This window comes from Pteropus vampyrus, unplaced genomic scaffold (assembly GCF_000151845.1).
Source record: "Pteropus vampyrus isolate Shadow unplaced genomic scaffold, Pvam_2.0 Scaffold337, whole genome shotgun sequence".
In the NCBI taxonomy this organism is placed as follows: Eukaryota; Metazoa; Chordata; class Mammalia; order Chiroptera; family Pteropodidae; genus Pteropus; species Pteropus vampyrus.
The window spans coordinates 410,560-435,099 of record NW_011889118.1 but is presented as its reverse complement, the minus strand read 5'-3'; the positions used below and the strand labels follow the sequence as shown (position 1 = coordinate 435,099).

Here is a 24,540-nt window from a genome sequence, read left to right as displayed (position 1 = left end):
GTGAAACCTTGGAGGGTTGGTGGGTCTCATTAATCAAGGCATCAGGGATGAGTTCTGAGATAAATGGTATTTTTAGCCAGTGTTTTTCAAAGTTTAGTGGCATGAGAATCACCTGGAGAACTTGTCGAAACAGATTGCTGGCCCATCACAAGAACTTCTGATTTTTAAGGACTGGGATGGGGCCTGAGAATGTGCATTTTTAACAATCTCAGGTGAAACTAATGCTGCCAGTGCAGGACTACACTTTGAGGACCACTGCTTTGGGGGCAACTTTTCATGTTTTGGGATGAGGAAATTGGTCTGAGAGAGGGGAAGGGACTTGCCCAAGATCTTACAACTATAGTAGATTGCCTCAAAGCTAGAATTAGAACTGGGTCTTCTGGCTCTGGCTTTATAATATTTCCTGGGATCTGTTCTTTGATTGACCAGAGAAGGAGAAGCCCCTTCCTGATCATCTGAAGGGAGTGTGGGAAGCCAGATTTGCCACACCTCCCAGGTCCTATTGGCATACAGCACTGTCTCTGGCTGGCCTCTCTTTCTTTGTATGCCATGTGAACAGAGAGGGCTTTAGTGCTCTATACTGAAGCCAAAAGTTACCCAAATATATTTCAGCCTCTTCATTTCTATGTCCAATTTAATAATTATTCATGGAACAAATCTGTGGTTTGTGATCGTTTAGAGATTAATACTGTCATCGTTTTTTGAATCATGACCTATTAAGCTCAAGTCTGTATTATGTCAAGGAAAAGCAAGTTAATGGAAGCATAGACTATAAGATTAACAATGAGAAAAATAGAAATGGTTGAATTTTTACTTGGATCTAAAGGTTTTACTCTTTTCAATGAAATTTCAGTGAAGTAGTATTTAAATGAGTTTTCTGCAATATCTTCTAGCCTGCATTTTTATAATAACTTATTGTTGGCACATTGAAATTAAGGTAAAAATGGTTTTGGTAGTTGAATAATTGTTAAATGAAATTTCATTAAGTTGTTTTCATAAGAATATGAACTGATTGAATTTAGTTGGCCAAGAAGAATTACAATTGTGTATTTATAGGTACTGCTTATTGATTAATTTCAGTGACTTTCTTATCGGGATGCAGATTGTGAAAATGGCATTGATGTACCATAAAATTCAAATAAATTTCACCTGATAATTATATACTAGAACTAGGTACAGAAAGAATTGACCTTGAATGATTGAGAGAATTAAAATAAGTAGTGTTTTCCAAATCATTAGGGAAGAAAGTTAGCCCACTTAGAGCTGTGCTCAATTTAATTCAATAAATCTCTACTAAAGGAAGGCACATTTCTAGGTAAGTTTTGGAGTCCATGTTGGGCCTCAAGGGCCATTGTTTTTGAATTGTTATAAAAATGGGTGTAGAACACGTGTGCCTTTATATGCACACAACAATAAATATTGTTGGAAGAATTATGGTTGATGATGAAGGAAAAAACTAGATTTTGACCCTGATGTTATTATTTTCAGTTTCGTGGGAGCAAAGGCACCACTCACAATGAATATGCCATGAAATAATTTGTCATTTGGGGGCAATGGTGAAACCTCAGTCTTTCCATGTTGTTGAAATGGGTCCAGGCCACACTTGTAATTCTTCATGTTACTTTCTATTTTTGCAGCGTCTTGTGGAGGCTGCAGAGGAAGCACACCTGAAACATGAATTCGATGCAGATTTGCAGGTAACTGATTATAGTTTGAGTTAAACTGTTTTTTGTGTTTGTTGCCAAAGGAGAAACACTATGTATACCGGGAATACCAGGTTTCAGGGGTTGGGAAAGAAAGGCTTTTGAGGGGATGGTACAGAGGTGGAATAAATGTGCCTATTTTTTGATAAGGCAGCATAGCAATCCTCAGCCATTTTCTACCATAACAGTGACAGTGGCTGATAGATAATACACACTCGCACGCATGTAACCAGATTTTGATGAACTCCTCCCCAGTTCTGGGGGAGTAAATCAGTCAACTGACAGTAATTACCAGAGCTCTTAATGGTACATTGATAAGATAGATAGCAGGTTATAGACACTTCGCTAGCAGCATTTTATGTGATTGAAAGCAACATTATGATGGATCTAATGTTGAATTGACTGTTAATTATATTTTAAAAATCATTTGCAGATGTGGGATTTGAACATCTACTTAATGAATTTCTTGTAGTGAATCTCATATCTAATCATGGCACACCCGTATCTGGTTGAGAAGGCTTTTGATGTTGTCTTATATATAAACAACAAAGTAGAAGGCAACAAGTGAATTGAATAATACTCGGAGGTTTCTTTGGATCCCTCTTGAGGGAAATTTTATCTGCACTGTCATGTTGAGTTCTGTGGCTTTTCTTCACTGCTAGAAAAACGGAAGGAATGAATTTTAATCCTCTTAATCCTTAAGTGTGTGCTTTGATAGAATATTTCTCTTTTAATGGCTTGTGGTCACAATTAGAATATAGTGTTAATTTTACTATGTTTTTATTTAAATGAAAAGATAAAGACAGACATAATCTTCAAGCACACACACACACAAAGATGGTGATACTTCGGCCATGTCTCTGTCCCATGCATATACCTCTTGTCATCACTCCCATCTATATTTTTTGCCTTGTGGATAAAAGAATGCACACTTAAATGGGGTAATTGAGGAAAGTTTAATAAACAGAACGTTCAAAAATATATGATACGAGAAAACAACAAATGATGGTGTTGTGCCTCAGGGCAAGCCCCATACCTGGCCTGAGGAGCAAAGGGAGGGAGTGGTCTCCAGAAGTCAGGGATAGTAGCTATATGGAAAGGGTACTTGAAAGAGGGGTACAATCACCTATGCTGAACTGGCAGGGATGGAACTTGCAGGGAAGATAATCCAATAATAGTCTGTAGCCTTCTGATCTCTTGCTGGTATCCACCATTGGCTGAATCCAACTGTTGGTGTAGCTGAGCTGGTTTAGCCTCCTGAAACATTGCACTGAGTGGAGAATGGTGAAGAATGGATCTGCAGGGGAAGCAGAAACTCTCAAGCCTACCATCTGGGAGTCATTTTCAGGCATAATACCCCAAATGTGAAGCAAATAAAGTCAGGAATATAGCCAAGCAAGAGGTTCCAGGGGAAGGTGGAGACTTTCTGGCACCTGTTGGCAATATTGGAAGATGAGAGGGAAGCCAGCCCGGTCCTGTGAGCAGAGCTGCTAGAAAAGGAACAGAAGAGTCAGATGAATATATCGAACACCTTGCCTTCCTATAGCCACAACCAGGTGATAGTTCCAGGAAGATCCAGGGGCCATTTACTGGTCATCTTTGACTTCAATGTGCCTCTTCCTGAGAGGGTTTGGACTTCCTAGAGTGGGCCAGAAGGGATTGTAATGTAAGCATCAGGAGGCATCTTTATAAGTGTGACAATTGTAAGGACATCTGGAATGCGTTGCCAAGAGAAACTGTCCTCCCTCTCCTTAGGAGTTCCTGAAGCTTTTTCAGGAATATTTTGGTACTAAATGATAGAAACTCCACTCAAATCAACTCAATTGTATTATAACGTTGAATAAAATAAGAATCCATGAATCTACTTTGATAATAAATAAAATGGATAAACAAATAGATAAACGCATAAATACATAAGTAATTGAGAAGGGAAAGCTCTTACCCTAGAATTCCAACTAATAAATATAGAAGACATGAAAGAGTTGAAAAATTATGGTAACTGATTCAGACACGAATCTTCAGTGGATGCTAAAACTAGCAGGTAAAAAGTTTGCTGAAGAACAGAACATTGGCAGTCCCAAAGCATCTGCCCACAAATTTACACATTAATTTACTTAATTACAAAGGGGAAAATAACACTTTATTGTGGAGAAAAATTGCAGACACTGTCTGAAACAGGTAATCAAAGTTAACACCATAAATGATGAGACAAAGTGACATCAAGTACCTACAGATGCGATGACCAGGAAGAATACAATGTCGCTTATATGGGGTTCTTCCACAATGTGTCCAAAATGTATAACCTGAATCTAATCATGATAAAACATCAGAGAAATCTGGATTAAGGAACACTCCAAAAAGTAAGTGGCTGGATTCTTCAAAAAAAGTCAAGATCAAGAAAGAAAAATATTGAGGACTTACTCCAGACTTAAGGACATTAAAGACATATGACACCTAAATACAACATGTGATCTTAAATTGGATTCAGCCAGAAATGAAGATTTGAATATGGACTGTACATTAGATAATAATATTGCATGTATGTTGAATTTCCTGATTTTGACCTTTGTGTTGTGTTTATATAAGTGAATGTCCTTGTTCTTGGGTGTTTCTGTACCCAGCATTTAAATCCATTGGTCCAATAGGAAGGAGTAAGTTTGCAAGAAAGCCAAAAAGATTCTTGGAAGTCAGGACTGTTTTAGAAAATCTATTTTTTATGGTTCATATAGTCAATTTTATTCTGAGATCAGATGTCTAGTAAAGGTGTGGGTAAGAGAGAGAATGATTTAATTGACTTTAGGGGACTTATCTTTCAGCAGAGGAAAAGTGTTCTGTGGTTTAGCTCAACTAACCTCAAGCTGCTCTTTTCTGTGTTTGGAGCTATTGTTATCTTTCAAGAGTGTTCTGACTTCTTTCCTATTATTGAAAGTTTACAGTAAAATCCTGGTGTAGCACAACTGATTTCTTGTGAGATGTGCTGTAAACACAAATGCAGCATTGGCATCTCTCAAAAAAAAAAAAAAATGGAGGCTGACAAAATGAATCCTGGGAGTGTTATAGCTTTTGTTCTTTTGGGAACAAGGAAGGAGAGTCCAGTTATTTTTCCTCCCCAGTTGTCTGTTCTGTATGATTACATGAGAAATATCAAATGATACAGTTGTGCTCTGAACACAAGAGTAGATGTTCAAATAATCTGTCAGTATTTATAGAGTGTCTTTCATTACCCGGACCTCAGATGTTAGTGAAGTCTCTTCTGGGTCAGAGTAAACCAATTGCTCTTTTGTGGAAACCTGTAAAAGAGAGGGCTTTGAGAGAATGGATGTATATCGAAGAATGTGTGTTTGCTTAGATGCCGGCTTTGAAGCTGCAAAGCATCGGTGCTATTAAGCACCAGTCTGTTAACAGCTTGGGCGTCAGCGCCATTGCTGTCATTGGCGTAGCAGGTCTGTGCCTGGGATCTGAGTTTATTGCTGCGATGGTCCATTAGAGCTGATCAATTGTTAATCTAGGTTCTGCTGACCTCTTGGCAACCCTTGCCAGTAGATTGTTTTTTTTCAAAAAAATTTCAGACTACCATCTGCTCACCGTGAAATGATGCTGAGGAGGTAAGTCCCTGCACTATTAGCTCAGGAAGAGCAGAAGGAGCTGGGAGTCCATTTTCCTACAGGAAAAAAAAAGTGTTTTCGTGAAATTACCTAAACCATGTACCTTCAAGTTGTAAAGTCTTAGCTCCCTCTGTTTCCAAGAAAGAAGAGGATCTGCCTCTTCTTTTACTTTAGTTTCGAGTCTGCATCATTGCACCATTCATGTGCTATTAAAAATAATGAATTTGTTTTTTTGTTGGTAGAATCATCAAAAGTTACCAGAAGAAAAGTCATGCTTCCTTTATTGTCAGAATTTTATTTTCCATTAAAAGTTTCTCTTTTGGTCTCTCCAGAGGTTTTACCTTTTTCCCCAGGGGTTTATTGCCTTGAAGTCGGCAGTCTCTTCTATGAGGTCCTTAAATAACATTGGATTGTTAATTCTTAACAAATATTAAGCAAGAGGCAAAATACAGCTTTTGAAGGGTAGCATGTGTAAACAACCCACAATACAGAGTTCTCTCTAGACACCAGAGCTACCTGGTCTTCACTGGCTTGAAAACTTTTTTTGTGGATGCTGGTGTCAGTTCAGCTCTTTGGCTTATACCTCTTTATCATGGCTTAAGGGTTCTAGATTGGCCTTCTCTTGGTTTTGTTCTTTATTTTCTGATGTATTCATTAAGGCAATTTTCTGTTTTAATTGTTGTAAACAGAGGCCTTGTTAAAATGGTATCTTTCCTTTTTTATTTTATTCTTTGAATTAACGAGGTTTTTAATGTTAAGCACGTATGAGATTAATGATTATAATGAAAACAAAGCTTTAAAAAACCGTGTCTTAATTATCACATGTGATTATTTTAGTGTTTAGCCTCATTATTTTGATGGCAAAACTTAACCTAGGGCTGGGGCAGAGTGGTAGGGGTGGACCCTAGCCCTGATTATCCTATCTGTTGGTAAATTTCCAGAAAACTAGGTATACCTGTAGTATAACTCAGAGAGAATGTCTTCCCTCTCTTATTTACTCTTTTTGAATTTTTCCACTGGCAATGAAGAAAAAGAAAAATGTCCTTTTGGCAGTTTACTAGAAACCTGCTTATCTTTGAACTGCAAACATTTTCTTTGAAATCTGTCACAAATAAGGGCCTATTGCACAGAGCTGGTGCACAGTGAGGGGGAATAAAAAGAATTGTGGTTTTGAATTGTGTATCTTGCAGAAGCCTTTTCCATTACAGAGTTTTCTATAATACTTTTTTCTTTGTTGTTTTGTAAGTGATAAGGAAAAAAAAAAGCCTGATGACATTCAGAGGGATGACAGAAGTGTGAGAGTGGAAGGGAAGTGGGGGGATACAAAGTGTCCTAAACATCCCTTCTTGGTCATCAGCAAGCTGCGGTCACCTATCTTTCAAACACAGTGGCCTGATTTTAGAGTTGGGGTGAAGGATTTGGCGTGGAAGCGATGCCAGGGCTGCTGATGAGAAATCTCTGAGATAGGACAACTTATGGTACTTGCTGGGTCTGCTTCCTCCCCTTCCTGGGGACTGCCTGTTGCAGTGGGAGGTTCGTGCTGGAGGAGACCCAGGGTGGGCAGAGAGAGGAGGCTCCAGAGCCCCAGCATCTGCTTGCTTTAGAACTTCTGATGCCATCCACTGGGAGAAGGAAGCTTTTTCTGGAAATGATTATAAAGGGCAGTGGAGCAGCAAGCAGCAGAGCAGAGCTGTCCTTTCGCTGACAGTTTCCCTGCTGGCAAGTCAGGCTTTGCCCTGGGGGAGAAATGTTCTGAACAAGAGCAAAGGACTAGTTTAGTGAAAGTACTTCCTGAGTGGAGGAAATGACTATCCTCCTGGGCTTTTTCATGTATTCCTGTCAAGCCCTAATCCTTTCTTGTCCTCTTTGACTGAGCTATGTGTTGAGCTCCTTGCTGAGGGAGGGTAATGGAGCACAGAAGACCCAGGCCCCAGAATTAGAAATGATGTTTTTCCTACAGATGGCTAATTGACTTTGTGCAGTAAACAAGATAGGGGTCACATCTATAAGAAAAATATATGAAAAGAGAAGGAAATTTTCACACTCAGTATTAAAATAAATGTTTCTTTTCTTTCTTTTTTCTCCCTGATCTAACCCATGAGAGCATGCCTATTGTTTTTATTTTTTTTCTTTTTATCAGCTTGGCAGGGGGTCACAGTTAGTTTTCTGCACTTTAAGATCTTAGATATTCTTAGTTAGGACTCAGCATTAGTCATTTATTCACAGACTGATGTGTAAATAGTGTCTGAGGAAATTTTAAGTGTGAGCATTTTAAAATCAAAGCCATTTTTCAATTGACATTTTCAGACACACACACACCATATGCATACACACTATCATTTTTGTTCATTTGGTTAGAACACTATAAGTTTCTTAAGGTCAATGTCATGACTTTGAGTTTTGTGTTAATCAGTCATTTGGTGGTCACATGTTATGCTCATGACCCTGACTATTGTTCATATGAGAGTGGAAGACAGAGCAACGGGTGGAGCCTCAGCTTGATCCAGCAGAGAAAGCTTTGCCTTAGAGGTATGTAAATTTAGCTTCTAATATTTCCAGTCCCAACTGGACCATTTACAATTTCAAAGATCTGTTTCTGTGGCCTCTTTGCTCATTCATAAAATGACATTCTTGTAACATCTAGATGATTTCGGAGATCTCATCCATGCCATGATTTATTCAACAAATTGTTATCGGTGACCTTCTATATGTCAGACTGTGTTGTGGGCTTTCTACACAATAATATTTCTCAACTCTGAGCTCTAATGATACTTTATTTTTGTCACTTTTATGATGCTACCCTGTTTTATTTATGTTTTGTATCCATTTGTTGTTTAATTTAACATTTATTCAGAACTCAGTACGTTAGTCCCTGTTTTAGGCTGTGAGACTTCCACAAACTGAGAGATGACCCTTATTCTCCAGGAAAGTTCTAACCTACCTTTTTAAAATGTTTTTTTGTTTTTTTTTTTAGTTGTTGCTTTAAGGATTACAATAAACATCTTTAAATTAAGAGTAGAGAGTACCTAGACTTAATTTAGTTTATGAAGTACCATTTTACCTGAAACAAGGACTTTATAGCATGTTTCTACCTACCACCATCCTTTTCGTGGTGGTGTCATACATTTTACTTCTGTATGTTATAAACGCCATAATAAAATGTTATTTTTTATTTTGTTTTATTTTTGCTTTGAACAACTCCATTATAAAAAATTAAGTAAGAAAAAAGATAGTAATATATTTACCTGCATATTTACCATTTCTGGCACTCATCATTTCTTTCTATAGATTAGAATTTCCATCTGTTATCATTTCCCTTTAGCCTGAAGAACCTCTTTAAACATTTTCGCAATTCTGATAGCAACAACTTTTTTCAGCTTTTGTTTATCTAAAAATATCTTTATTCTACCCTCATTTTTTAAGGATAATTTTGCTGGATATATAATTTTTACTTGACAGTTTATTTTTTTTAGCACTTTCAAGAAACAATCCTATTCTCTTCTGATCTTTAATGCTTCTGATTAAATGTTAGCCATCATTCTTATCTTTGTTCCTTTGACTATAGTGAGCCATTTTTCTCTGCTGCTTTTAAGATTTTTCTCTTTATCTTTGATTTTCAGTATCCTATACAGTATAAGTAAAAGATGTTCCTAGAAGTGATTTTCTTTGTATTTATACTACTTGGAGTTTTGCCAAGATTCTTGAGTAGTCTCATCATATGTCATAATTTTTAATTTATTATTTTCTCAAAAATTTACCCACCCCATTCTGTTTATTTTATTATTTCCTTTTGGAACTTAAGTCTCACGTCTTTGATTAATATTGCTTAATATTGTCCCACAGGTCATTGTGGCTCTTTGTTTTTGTTTCCAATCTATGTTCTATTAATTGGTCTCTAAGTTCACTAACCCTTTCTTCTATAGTCTCCAATCTACTGTTAAACACATCCAGTATTTTATTTCATATATACTTTTAGTTCTAGAATTTTCCTTAAATTTTTTAGTACTTTTCATTTCCTGCTGAAATTCCCTATCTATGCACCAGTTATAGTCATGTTTTTTTTTTACAAGTCCTCAAACATATCTACAATAGCTGTTTTAAATCCCTTCTCTGTTAATTCCAGCATCTGGGTCATTTCTGTTTTATTAACTACTTTTTTCTTTTGAAGTCACTTTTTAAAATTTCCTTTTTTTCTTCTTCACATGTCTAGTAATTTTTTGTTGTATGATATTGTGATTATGTCTGATTTTTATAAATTTTCTCATTGTAACTTAGTGTAGTATCATCTATATAGTAGGTATTCTAAAAATACCAAATTTACTGAATTCAATTAAATTAGTATTAGGAAACAGTTATTAAAGAGATGAAGAGAAGAGAATGATAAACCACACACACATAACATGGCGACCTCCAGTGATTTGATCTTCTGCATTTTAATAGCATATAAGCTGTGAGTATAATATTGACTTCTTTGTTCCAAAAGAACCACTCAAGGCCATCTTCCAACTTCAAGAAAGAGAAAAATGCATTTTTTAAAATAGAATCTTAAAATGTAAACATTGTTTCATAAAAATTTATAATGTCTAAGGCCTAATTATATTAATGCCATCTCCTATTATAAATCCAGATAAAGGTATTATTAATAGTAACATTGAAAGGCAAAAGTGCAACTTTGTAGTAATTATAATTGATTTGGTTTCATCTTACTTTATAGTTCAGAGGGAAATAATGGCATTATTTGTCCTTCTGAAGTTATCTTTTATTTGCTGTACAACATTTCCACATTAGTGACTCCTATTTTTAGAGGGTCTTTAAAAATACCCTTTTTAAACAAGTATGGGTTTAGAAACTCTGGGTCTTTTTATCTTCAATTTTATCAATAATGAACAATCTAGTAAAACCCCTCTGTGTTTTCCTCATTGTCCTAGTCTTTCTTGCTACATTTTTTTTTTTCTATCCTGACCATATATACCACTATTGTAGACAATAGTGGTTTTAGAATTCTGAATTATTGCTTCAGAAAGTACTTCCTTTCCTACCAAAAAGTCATTGGTTTTTATGTAATTCTTTCAACTCTTGGATTTTCTCAGTTGGGCTTTCTCAAAGCTGGGAATATTTATTTTAAATGAATATTTGTTTAAAACACATTTGTTTGAAATAATGTATTTTAAACACAATAAAACCCACAAATTCAAACTTTATTAAATATTCCAATTAACAAATACTTTTAAAGTTGTTTTATTGTTTTTATATGCACAGTGTGATTCTGGTGTTTCAGACATCAGCCAGGTTGGAAAGGGGGCATTTTGGGACTCCAGAGCCTTGTTTACAGATCTGCATTCATTAGATAAACACTTAGTGGTTCTGTTAATCATAATATTCAGGGTCCCATGGTACATTTCCAGAAACCTTAGTGTCTTTTGTTAAGATGGCTGACTCCAGAGGTCATTGGCAGACCCCAGAAATTGCTTCGGGATCTTTCTGCAGCAGATTATTTTTGGCAGCAATGGAAAATGCCCTTAGGTTGCTGGTTTTTCACCAAGGATCTTGTGGTCTAGGGATTTGCCAATTGCTGTTGAATTTGTAAAGTAAAACTTGAATCTGGTTGCTTTCCAGAAAGGACACAACTCAACAGAAATTTCCTAAGCTCATTTAAGCTTGTTAATAAAGCACCTGATATGTACAGAGATGAATTCGTTCTCACCTTTCCTACTTTCAGGTTAGTTTGTAATGCAGGTTTTCATAATAATATATAATGTATATTTCATAATATATACATAGCTCCAAGCAAACACTTTTGATATGGTAATCTTGATTCTTCCATGACTAACAATTTTAGTATATTTCTCTTTGTTGGCTAATTAATACTAATATCATGGTAACAATGTTAAGAGTAATAGTTACCATTATTTAAAATATATTCAGTGTAGGCAGTGGCTTAAGTGCTTCACAAGCATTATTTCATTTATTTTTCTCCCCACAATCCTGTGAGAGAGATGCTATTGTTATCCCTGGTTTACATATGGAGAAACTAAAGATTGAGAGGTCATATCACAGGCCCAGGGTTGTACAACAGTGGGTAGATGAGTTAGAATTCACAACCAAGTTTGCCTGGCTCCAAAGACCAATACATTATGTTGCCTCACTGAACTACAAGTTTCAAATTGACTTTAATTAGCACTGGACAAAATCCTATAAGGAAATAAATTTAAAGTGAAAGTTCTCATGGGTTATTTAAAAGGTCTATCGAATTCTTCAAAACAGGACTTTCTAGAATGGTAAATTCTGACCAGATAACCATAATATTTAAAAAAAAAACTTAATAAAATATAATAATTTAGTGAAAATGATTAAACATCAGTTTACTGATACTATTAGAAACTTGTATAAGGGAGACACTCCCTTATTCGGCAATGGGATCTATCCTCTCTACACAGTAACACAAATAGGTTCAAGTTATTTATGTGCTTGCACTTATGCTTTCCTTACACTTAGAATAAAACCTGAACTCCCCATGTACCTTACAAAGAGAGCATTACATAACCTGCCCAAGATTATGCATACATTAGCAGCCACCTCTAACTCCTTCCTTCGTGGGTGTTATGGTCCTGTCTCACTCACTTCTGTTCTTTGAGCTCCCCAATGTGATTTGTTTATTTTCTGTCTGCTCCAGCAAAACATAGCTCCAAGAGAGCAGGCACTTGACATGTAGTCAGATGTCCACAAATATTTGTTAGAATTAATTGAAATTTGTAATGGTGGTACAACTGCTAAAATTCACAGCTGACTGGTGATCACGAGTTGGGCATTGTTAGTAATTCATGAAGTTGTCATCTGTTTATTTCAATTAGAAAAACGGATTCTTTCTTAAAATAAACACTTATGCTTGACCAGAAGTGTTTCAATTATTGTTGTAATATTCAAAGACCTTTCCCTACACTAATGGCAGCTTTTTAGTGAAACAGTTGGCTTTTGTTATGATTTGTAATAAATTTGCTAGTTTTCCTCATCTAAATGATATTTTTTCAGCCATTTAATATGCAGTTATAAATATATGAATATACTAATTACAAACAAGATAATTAATTACATTTAATTAATATATTTAATGAACAGCTATCAAATTATTTTATTAAACAGATATGTGCTTATAGAGAAAACAACTTTAAAATTAGAAAGGAGGAAAAATTAGAAGGGAAACATGCTCTTGTAACTGGGATTTGCCCTCTTGGGAAGGTTCCCACCCTTCTTCCCGGCTCCCACAGTCCGAGCTATAGATACAGTATGTTTGTGGCAGGGGTAGCCTCTTACAGTACAAGTAGGAATTTGGAAGGAGACATTATCAGTCTCTTATAATAAATATTTGAAAGCAAAAATAGGTGTAATTTGAGGTCATATCTGAATTTTTGTGTCTAGCAGAAAGTGAACTTCTAACAGTGTCATCTCCTTAGAATATCTGTAAAACCGTTACTATCAGCCCCTCATGGAAAATCCTAGAATTTACATTTCACTTGCTCATAGCAAATAAAACAATATCAGAATACATAATCAACCTTGAAAAAAAAATGGCCTTTCTCATGCTGGTAGTCATTAGTGGTGGGAAAAAGTAATAATTTTCTTCCTTGGAATATTACGTTAGTAGCCAGGAGGCTTAAAGTTTTGCTAATCATCTATGTGACCTTGGGGAAGTCATGTTTCCTTTTAGACTTCGTGTTACCTCACGTAAATGAGAGGTGGGACTGGTTTGATTCTCCCACTGATCTAGAACTATCTAAGTCTCTGAGGTTGTGATGTTTTACAAGGAAAGGGAGAACAGTTATTTTTCCATAGGGGGCACATTCATTCATTGTTTTGGGGGAATCCAACAGCTTCTACAGACATAGCATTGTCCTAAGGGAAACATCTTTGAGAATAAAATTCTCTCTATTCTTTTCTTTGTTCAAACAGACATGAACTTCATACTTTAACACTGAAAAAGAAAAATTTCAAGAAAAGATTGGTTGACTGGATCATCCATAGACCCCCTGTAAATAATTTTATCATTTTAAATTATTTCTGAATAACGTTGAAGGACATTTTTTCTGTGTGAGTGTGGTTTTAAGAAGTTAACTCAGGAATTGAATGACTTGTTTTACTCCAAACCTTATTTTGCTGTATAGTTAAAGAAATTCAGAACCAAATCAAACCTTTGCTTTGACATATTTGGAAGTGATTATGTCGTGCATATGACTGTATTTATAATTTATCTTTCTTCCTAAAAGGTTTCAGGTGGTAGAGAATGTATAACCACCATGGAAAAGTTTTTTTTCTGTGTTTTAATGTCTTTTGCCATCTTATTCTATGTGAGATTGGCTGAAATGTAGCGCTTGTTTGACTAAAAGGAGGAAGGCTGAAGAGGGAGAAGATGCAGCATTATAGCTTAATAGTAATATTTTCTGAAACCCAGGTCAAGAGAATGATAGGCTACAAATAGCTCTTTTCTGGTCAGAATGCTTCTTTGATTACAAGGAAATAAAGGAGGATTCATTTTGCCTGATTATGTTTGCTGATTAATATTCCGGATGAGGTAGATATTAGTTGTTGAGAAAATGTCTTCTGGAGTCAGAAAAACACTGATTTGAATCTCGGCTCTACTAGCGCTGAGACCCAGGGCAAATTTCTTAGCCCATGGGAGTCTCAGTTTCTCCTTCTGTTGTATAATCAGGATGATAATACTTGCCCTGTAAGGGTGTCAGGCTTCCATGGGCTTGCTGATTTACATGAAGTATTTAGCACACTTTCTGGTGCAGAAGATGATCCCACTTCGGGATAGCCATTATTATTGTGATCATTATTTTGACCAATACTCTTGGAACACAAAGAGGTTGATTACATTTATAATTGCATATTTAGTCTCTACCTCCTTGGAGGACTGTGAGCTCTGTGAGGCGGGGACCACATCTGTTTTTCAGTGTTGTAATCGGGGCTTAGGCACACAGCTGGCACTCAATAAATATTTGAAGAAGGACTGAATGACTGAACAAAGAAAACGAAGGGTCATCTCAAGAGTTAGATACTCATTAAGAAGGATGTTAAAAGCATCATTTGCCAAAGAGAAAAAATATGATGTTGCTAGCAGAATTGATAGTAACTTCACAGCAGAAAGGCTGCCCAAGGCTCAGAATCGGAGCCATTTCAAGTCTCCTTGGGATACTGGTAGGCTACTAGATTTGGTGTTTTGGCTCCACAGAGAGGTTGAACTGAAACGAATTTTTGCCACACCTGTACCCTCTTGGCAGAGAGTGTGGCAGAGAGTGAGGGGGCCCCTATCTAAGTAGGCAGAGAGAGCAGAAGACCTGGAACTATTTCCCTTCATAATCATCAGTCAGTGTTGGCACAGTAGGCTAGCTAATTGTTCAGTTTGGTTTTGTTGTTGTTTTAAACAGGTTACTTTATGTGTCAGAAGAGAAACACAAACAAGAGATTGCTGCTGGGACACATTTTATATTCCTCTTCCAAATTCATTAACGGCTCTAAAGGAAATCTCTCTTGTAATTGCCTTAAGCATTTTGTCTTCATTATTCTTTTTGACTCTGTATGCCAATTTTTTTCTGGGACCTTCTGAATTAAAAGTGACATTAAACCCTAGGGCAGGTGGTTTTGGGAGCATGTAAATTTCCAGGAGCCACCACCATGCTCTTAGAAATGTCTTAGCAAGACGGATATCTGGAGTCTGGGATTTTATTCATTCAACTTTCAAAGACAACATTAACAATTAGGTTAAAATCAGCCCAATTCTCTTTGGTTTGGAGACATCTCAGTTGAACCTTACAAATCTCATTTGCCCCATCCCCAGTGGCAGGTTATGACCAAGAATCTCAGTCACATCTCAGAGAGGTCCATATCCAGTCTCAGGTTGTTACCAGATCTTGACTCAGAATTATAAGGTGTGTCTTAAACACGTTAGACTGTCAGGTGTGGTAGCATTTTGAGGGCTATGACTATAGTATTTAATCCTTGCACCAGTCTGGTAGGGGTAGATATGTACTGTTATTGCCTTCACTTCATGAGTGATCAAACTGACATTAAAAGAAGATAAATAAATTATCCAGAGTCACATGGGAGGATGTGACAGACCTAAGATCAGAAATAAACTGCTTTTGATTCCATGAACAGTGTTTAAATATTATGCTTTTCAGAAAGCAGCTTTTGTTTATGAATATTTATTTATCATTTCTTTCTTTGATCTGGTATTGATGGGTGACTGGAAATTGTAATGAATTTGGAAGGTAGACAGACTATCAAAAGTACAGGTTGAATTCAGTTGAGTCAGGTCAGAGTCATTTTTATTTTCTTGCTCCATTGGTCTAGAGCATTGTTTCCTGCAATATTTGGTGCTATTGGTCCTACATTTTCTGAAGTTACCCTATACAATCCACATGATGCACTTTGGGATGCGGGGGACACTCTGCTCTCAAATGAAGCAAAAGTCACCTTCTGCAAGATGATTGTGCAATGTGCTTTTTGATGGTGTGTGGAAACATCTGTAATCTGCAGCATTTATATGCCAGGGACTCTAAGTACTCATTGATTCATTAATTCATTCTTTCATTATTTTCTTGCAAAGGAAAAGATTCTAGAATATTTCCCTTGAGACTTGAAACAGCAGGCAGGGAGCCAGCAACAACTGGGGCACGCTGATACAGTGAATTAGACACACTGTACTCTCTTTGTTTCCTTCCTCTGCCTTTTTTTTTTATTATCTTTAAATTTAATAGACTAAAGATGGCAAAAAGGCAGAGCAGATGACACCCGCTCTTGAGCAAAGAGGGTCTTAGGAGTCCCTTGGGAGTGTCTGGATGAGATTTAAGTTATTGATGTATATTTTTCCAACATGGCAGAAACCAGCCCTGGATTTGAAAAGTTCACCTGGACTCCACGAGGGGAAGTCTGTTGTTAGTGTATTTGCTTTTCTGGGAGAGGTAACTGTTTCCTGCTGCATGGTTATGTTAAGGGTCGGGAACAGAGCACGTTGGAGATAAGGATTTAATGAATACGTATGAGAAGAGGAGATTCAAGCCACCGAGCAGCATATTGCCCTCGGCCACTTCCCATTTTAGGATGGTGAGATATTTAGGGTAGTAAATTTCAGACAATCATGGAAGATATTCAAGGGGCATTGGGGTGAGAGATATGTCCTTACCTGTGTTTTCAACAGCAGGTGAGTGGTCCACCCAACTGAGAGCCTTATGAATCACTGCTCAGTTTTGTCCATTGTCTTTGCTTTTTAATTCATGTAGAGCTTTAAAAAATATGATTACTCCTGTCCCCTGTGCTCATTATTCCATGTGGTAGAAAGAACGTGCTTTTAATTTATTCTTTGCTTCTAATTGTAGTGTCTGCACGTCAGGGTTCACTGGCTAGAGAGAGAATGAGCCCTGCTTTTGTAAAGCAGTTAATTGAACCTGGTAACGATTACTGTCAGAAATCCCCAGGGTTGTGCTGGTCCCTGTGCATCATCCCTCATGGTGGTTTGCAGCATCTAGTGTGCTGGGACACTGAAGATCTTCCAAGAGGAAACAGCAAATTGGAGTTTGTGTACTGCAGACCCCGACTGCAGTAACATTAGTAACCTTTTCTGGGTTCATACCTGTCTCTGGTGCTAGAGACTGCTGAAGGGAATGTTCCTTTTTTGAAATGTTTAAGAAAATGTTTGCAATACAGGCACTAGACAAAGGACCAGTATCTAGGATGGGGACAGAACTCCTCCATATAAATCACAAAAATATCACAATAAAAACTGCTCCGTATCAATCTACTGCAAAGAAACAGTAGAAAAATGGGCAAAAGATATGAACAGTCACTTGACAGGAGTAGAATTACATGGACAAAGATGCTCAATCTCACTAGTCATCAAGGAAAACTAAATTAAAGCAGTGAAATACCATTTTTACCAATCAGTTGGCAAAATGATGATGATGATGATGATGGTAATGGTGATGGTGGTGGTGGTGGTGATGATGATGATGATGATGATGATGATATCAAATGTTGATGAGACCTGTAGAAATGCGGCTCCAGTGTCATAGCCATACCACAGAATCTTGTAAAACTGCAAGTGCACAGGCCCTACAAACCATCAGCTCCACATCTTGCATCTGCTTACAGAAACGGTAGCACATGTGTATTGGAAGGCAGCATGACTTGATTTAGCAAAAACCCACAAACTGTCTAAATGTCTACCTATATGGGAAGGGCTAATGAGACTGTGGCATATCCATGGAATGGGATTCTAGGTAGTAGCTAAAAGGTATGAATCAGATCTACTGGTAATGGCCAGGATGTGTATCGTTAAATTTACAAATCCATGGCAGGGCTTAAGAATTATTTGTGAAATAATTTAAGTTAAAAAGGAAAATGATCTTGTATATTTTTAGTGTCTATATACCTCTGTTATTACAGAGGAAAAGGCCTGTTTATAGCATTTGTACACGAACTAGGGATTAGCAGTGTGGTCAAAGGGGACTCTTAGCTGGGATGCTTATTACATTTTTACAAGGAAATTATTTGGGATAATCAAAATCGAATTTTTAAAAGTTTTTGAAAGAGAAAATGAAGAAATTAATTAGTGGATAAATACCTATTAGGACCTCTACTTGCCTTTACAGTAGCCACAGAGGGAAGCCGGAGATCAGAGCCACCACCCACAGAGTGCTTGCACCCACTCCGCTTCATTCTCTTATTGGATGGGCCTCAGGATCCCGCCCCTGAGGGATTCTGATGAAGATCAAGTGAGACTGTGCGTGTCTTGCTCTCCCCTGCTTCCTCAGCCCCCAACACAGTGCTTCTCATGGAGCAAACATGTGTTGGATTGATATTGAACTTGGATATCTCGTGTGTGGAGTGTTCTGTTGACTGTGACTACAGTTATGTAACTGGCAATAGATTATCATCATCTGCCTTACATTCAGGAGTGTCCCAGGCTTCAGATTCTGGAGAGTGGATGCCATACACAGGCCCTGGGTTTACATAAGCCTCTTTTTGGCCGTCCTGAGCAGAAAGTCCCTTAGCCCTGTATAAAAGAGGGCTTCCGACATTCCAGCTTGAGGCCTTTCTCTGACCTGCTTGGAGCATTAGAACCAGGGCCAGCTTCACGGGCCTGCAACCGGTGTGGGCACACAAGGCCCCATGCTCAGAGGGCCCCACACTTGGTTTAATGCTATTCTGATGCCATCTTGAAATTCTTAATTCTTGAACACGAGGCCCAGCATTTTGCTTTAGAACTAGGACTTCCAAATTATGTATCCAGTCATAGTTAGAGTGACTTATGGGCCCTGCCCTTGGCCAGGCGATGAGGAGAGCTAATGAGAACTCTGGACCCCAGTTGGAAGAGAAGCTTCTGGCTGTGGCTTCATGAAAAGCAGACAGCTCTGATGTTGAGGCAACAAAAGGAGCTCTTTATGACAGTGTGGACTTTCATGTGTCTCAAAGGAGACCATGGAATCTGTGTTTTTGCCCTGAGGGCGACAACTACTTCCTGCCTTTGTACTTGAATGCATATTAGAGGACCACAGCTCCTGGTGGGCCTGCACCTCTCTGAAGGAAGGCTTTACTACATGACTGCTAAAGATGACGAACCTTCATCCTCCTGGTGGATGACTGTTTTGCATTTTAGTCAGATCTTGAGCTACAAGGCTCCACACTGCGGGTGATGGATCAAGTAGCCTCAAGGCAGCCTCTGCCACATCCCCAGGAGCTTCTGGTCTGTCATAGTCCAGTGCACTTAGATTTCTTCATACTGCCTCTGCTTACAGTTTCTATGCTCTCCCTGTATCCCTGCATCCTCCATACCTCACATGTCGCTGCATTCCTGTATCTCTGCATCTTCATATCACCACATCTCTGTATCCCCACATTCTTGTATCTCTGCATCCCGGTGTTCACAGCACTGGCCCTGGGGATGCAGGAGAAGGAGATGAGAAGTATCCCTAGCTATTTCTTCTTCCTGAAGCAATTAATGAAGGAACATGGATTTAGAAGTCAGAAAGATCTAATTTCAAAGCACAGTGTGGTCATTTCATAGGTGGTCAAGTGCTTAGGCAAGTTACTTAACCTCTGCATCACCGGTTAAGGATTACCTGAGAAAGGGATCTAAGGCACCGGAGTCACAGTTGTTTAAGCACTTTATCACTCTGTTTCTCTTTTCCTGGAATTTTCACTAGTATCTCTGTCAGCTCCTCTCCCATCTCCAGCTGTGCCCTATCTGAACTGCTGTGGGAATACCAGATATGGCCAAGGCAAAGTGGGTTTGGGTTTTCCTCTGATAATTCAATGCACATTATCATTCATGGAGAAGCCCCATTATTTCCTGTAGTTTCACTGAACAAGCATAGAGATGTGAGCAATTCTGAGGCATTAGGCCTTGGGTCAGGCACTGAGGTTGGGGGAGGGGCCAGGCCTCAGCCCTTGAGCATCTCACAGCTCTGCCTTGTTAATCAGCAGAGAGCAAAGCCTTTGGGAGACATTGTTCAGTGAGTGATTTTGCTGGCTTTCCATAGACTTGGATTGGAGACTGCCACGTGGGCTCATTGGTAGCCCTGGTTCATAAGAGCAGTTCAGATCAGCACATTCCTAGCCTTGGAGACATCAGGCAGCTTAGGGTGCATTGGAGGTTGCTTGGTTTAAATGAGACTTGTTGAGTTGTTCCTCCTGGTTTGATCGTTTAGTTTAAGACTATAACCCAAGTGTGTATCCTGGATAACTTTTCACACCGATGTCTATCTCTGGTTCATAGTGGGCAGGAGAAGAGGCCAGGAGCATGTCTGTGTCACAGATATGCTAGTTGGTTGACACATTTTTATTTGCAGTCTAAAGATAATAGGATGTTTGCAAAGTTTACTTCAGGCACCAAACCCTTATTTATAACATACTTTTTTCTCAAGAATGCCATAAAATAGCAATAATTTTTATAGCTCCAGATTATTTTGATCTTTTTCAGCTTTCCATTTTTGTTATAAACTGTACTTTATGTGTCTGTCATAATATTTGCCTTCCCACTCCTTTTAATGGGTTAGGATATTTTGGAATCAATTACACAGTGCTTTTGTTTCTCACATTAAATATTCCACCAATTCTTCCTTTAAATATTTTGAATATTGAAAACAATTTCTAGGTGACATTAATTATGATACACATCTCTGCTGAGCTATTTTTCCCTGGTGATATTAATGATAGTGTTTCGGCATTCCTGACTGACTGTCATTAACCCATCATAAATACCAGCCCCAATTAGTGTGCAGAAGTGAAATCAGTTGAGGAATGAAATATATGTGCAGCAAATAGAGGGTAGATGCTGTGTCTTTCCCCGAGGAACAGCTGAATTTGTCAACTGTCACATTTGAATTCCTAATAGTTCTGTTTGTGTAAAAATGCCCTCTTTGATTTTTTTCCATTTTACAAAATAATTTGTAAGCACAGTTGGCAAGGATGTCTGTAAAATCTTAACCTTTGATTCTTTCTTATTCTGCTCAATCAGAAAATCCTTTTTGATTCAAAGATGTTATGCCAGGTAGCTCCTTACTGGTGTCGGCATGTACTGCCTCTACTTCTGTGTTTTCCTTGACTGTGTTTTTTGCCTTTTCTCTTTCCCCTTTCATCCTTTCTATTTCCCACCTTCCCTCCTTCCGTTCCTCCTTCCCCCCTTCCTCCCTCCATCTATACATCCTTTCCTCCCTCCTTCCTTCCTTCCTTCCTTCTTGCCTTCCTCTCTCCATTCCTTTCTTTATGTCCTTTTGTCCCCTTTCTTTGCTTTGGAATGTGTTATCAGAAGTCAGAACTGAGAGTATTTATGCTTATGCTGTGCTCAGCCCAGGATGAACTGGAAGTGCTTTCTGCCCGGTCATTTGGCATTGTAGAGTGCCAGAAAGTCCTGCACCTGTGGATTGTCAATACATATCTGTTGACTAATAAAATTTTTCATAAAACATTTTTCGAAGTGTATAATGGAGGACAGTTTTTAAATTAGCAAACATCTAGAACACAGTGCTTCCCTTGGGTCAGCCATCCAAAAAATAGGTGTTCATTTGGTTGTTTAAGGTATGCATTTGTTCAAGATCTTCTTACACATATGGCATTGTGCTCGACATGGGCTTTTAATTAGGGATCTCAAAGTAGTTATGTTCACATCGAGATAGTTTTAAAAGTGAAAGAGGAGCTATTGATAATTCCTCTTGGACAGGACTATTCTAGGTAAATGGTAGGATTGCTAGATAAAATATAGGACATCCAGTTAAATTTGAAATGTAAGTTTTACTGGGCGGCCTGTGTTTTTATTTATCCTGGCAATTCTATGTGTAGTCATAAACACACGAGACATGCTCCCTGCCAGCACAGAGCTTATAGTCTAGTAATCATAACTCTAGGTCATTGACCTCAGGTACTGTACTGATTACTTAACATGACAGCCCTAGGAGGTGGTGGTGCTTTCCCACTTCACAGGAGAAGATTAACAGGTTGATAACATCCCCAAGGTCAGAAACCTAGGACCTAGAGGGTGGGGTAGGGAATGAGGAGTCCGGACCAGGACCTCACATCTTATGCTGCCTCTACCTGTGAAGGTTTCACCCTTTCCCACCACACCCTCCTGCCTTCTGACCAGCATGTGACAGCAATGAGTCCCTTTTGCAAGTTTTTAAAGAGATCCTGCGGGAAAGTGAAGAATGTTCAACATTACTTCTCCACTGCTGAATTTTCCATGCAGCAGGAGGCAACCAGCTGTTTTCACTGTATGAAACCCAAAACATGTCACGCAGAAAAAATGTCAAATCATTTTGAAAAATGTCTGAAGCATAATGTGCTTGACAGGGGTGAAATAGCATTGGCCATAGTCACGTAATTACTACCTTGGTGTTTGTTTACTATACAGCCCTTTCTTCTTCACATGGATTAAGTCAATCTGAGCAACAATGCAGCTTTGTAAAACCCAGGTCTCAGTGCGTACAACAGTTAGATTTTCTCAGGTTCTTCATATGCATGATCCTTGCCACGTTGACTAAGCAACTTAACAGTTTCTTCCATGTTCATATCTTCAGACTAAACTCAGACAGACTTATTGAATTAAAGTAAGTGAAGGTCACCTACTTTTTTCTGCAAACAAAAAATGTTACGATAGGGTGAGGCACTGAGGTCCAAGATCTGATTTGAATTTAAGCTGCAGCCAGACACCATAACATTGCCATCCACTAGATGTCGCTGATGATTCACACCAGTGCAACTCCAAGCCCATTTAAAAATGGTGCATAAAAATGTCAAGTCAGAATTAAAAATGTGGAACTTCCAAGTATTTCTTTTTTTTTTAACCTTTTACTTTTTAATATCTTCTTTATGTTCATCCAAATGGGCCCTCTTTCTCTTTTCAGTGATCTCTTTATACCTTTCTAAATTTAGCAAAACACAAGTTGAGGAAGATAAGAAATGTTGCCATATTTAAACCATCTTGCTCTTTGTGTATGTTGCTTTTTTCGAATTTTGGTGAAACTCGTCAGACTTCAGTTCCTTGATGAATTTGGTTAGTTGTGTAATAAAGTAACTTATCTAGTTACTGTAGATTTCCTACATCCAGTGAAGTTGATTTTGCTTTTACAGATCTATACTTGATTTACTTTCAGAAGGAAAACTATCTTTAGCACTAGGATTTGCCCCTGAATTTAGGAAAGATCAGGTACCTATTGTTGTCTGAATAGGGTGAATCCTTGGTCATCCTTTCTAGCTTTTAGACTCAAGCTGGAGGAAGGGGGGTGGTCGGATGTGGAGGATATGAAGCCAGTCCCTAGGTACACAGAGTAAATTTCTAGGCTGGGCAACAACAACAAAAGGAGAAAGACTGGCAGCTGCTATAGATTTTCACTCCTAATGAGCTACATTTTTTTTCCCCAGAGCATGGCTAATATGGGATGGGATCCTCAAATTTAAAAAAGGAATGTTTAAAAGGAGTAAGGTTAGCTTTAATCAACCAAAAAAATCATAAAACTAATTTTCAGAAAAGCTTGAGACCCATGGAAAGTTCTCTTGTAAATATTATAATGGCAAACAGTTTTTCCTTTTTTTTTTCCTTTGGTTAAAGAGAAGTCTATTTTTTAAACAGTAAACCACCTGATTGGAGGGGGAGTGTTAGAGCACTGTATCAGATTGGGAATTTCCTCTAGATCCTGTCTTCACAGGAGAGCCCTGATGTTGTAGTACCTTCTATAAGAATGGTTTTAATGCTTCTCAGCTGTAGTTGAACTTTCAGTAAGAATGGGAAGGGACTAATAGATTTCCTGGGGCTTATATCATGGTGGACAGCTGTATCATGAATGGCACTTTGCCAAACTCTGTGGCTCAACTCCCATGCCTACCTTGGTATCCAGCAATATGAAGCCCCTAAAATTTAAAGTAGTTGTTTTTTTTCTTTTTTGCCATGGATTTTTCTTGGATAGTAGAATGAAGCATTTCTTTGAGTTATTTTTTACATAGTCTTCTATGGATTTCATTATATTGCAGAAAATTTAACATCCATGAAATAAGAATAATGTAATCATAAGAGGGTTAGATTTTCTACTCTTTGGAAGAAAAAGGCCCACGTTCCCTGATAATAACCTGACATTCTGTTTAAAATTTCAGTGAATGAATATTCTAAAAATGACTACTTGACTATACTGTGGGTTGAGGTGGGAGAAAAGAAGCCACACGTAGTATCAAAACACAAAACACTTCCTGAGTTTCCCCACAGTATAAATTAATCATATTTAATACTAATTATGTCCTTGCTATACAAAAATGTCCTCTGTAAATTGTGGGAAAATGTGAAAACATTTCCAAGCCCCAAGCAAGTTTTATAATGAGTTTGTATATGTGAATTTGTTATTTGCTAGGTGTCTCTTTAGATACAAATTATTCTCTGTAGATTTACCAAGATGCAGTGTTGCTATTTTTCACTTTCAGAAAAATTACTGTTATTTTCTCTCTCCTTCAAAGTGTTTAAAGTATTGGGGTTGGATCAATGATACAGTTTTGATCAAGTTGCTGGTTTCATTTAGATCTATTTATGTATATATTATTAAGATCCCCAGTGAATTTGTTCAACTTTTGTCATTTATAACTCTCTGTCCCCGGAGCCAACATTCGAAATTCATACCAACAAGTAACCATTTTTGATTGAAGTTCCTCTTCCAACTCAACACACTCAGAAGTTGGCCTAATCCTAGACATGGTTT

The 24,540-nt window shown here is 37.8% G+C and overlaps 1 protein-coding gene across 1 annotated transcript in view; it reads left to right on the top strand.

Annotated features, from left to right (window-relative positions):
* Positions 1-24,540, top strand: part of LOC105304362 (voltage-dependent calcium channel subunit alpha-2/delta-3-like) — a 676,581-nt gene that overhangs the window by 244,851 nt on the left and 407,190 nt on the right. Inside the window, exon 5 of the mRNA XM_023522298.1 lies at positions 1,638-1,697. Within this exon, the coding sequence (XP_023378066.1) occupies positions 1,638-1,697 (60 nt within the window). The remainder of the gene's footprint in view (positions 1-1,637; positions 1,698-24,540) is intronic.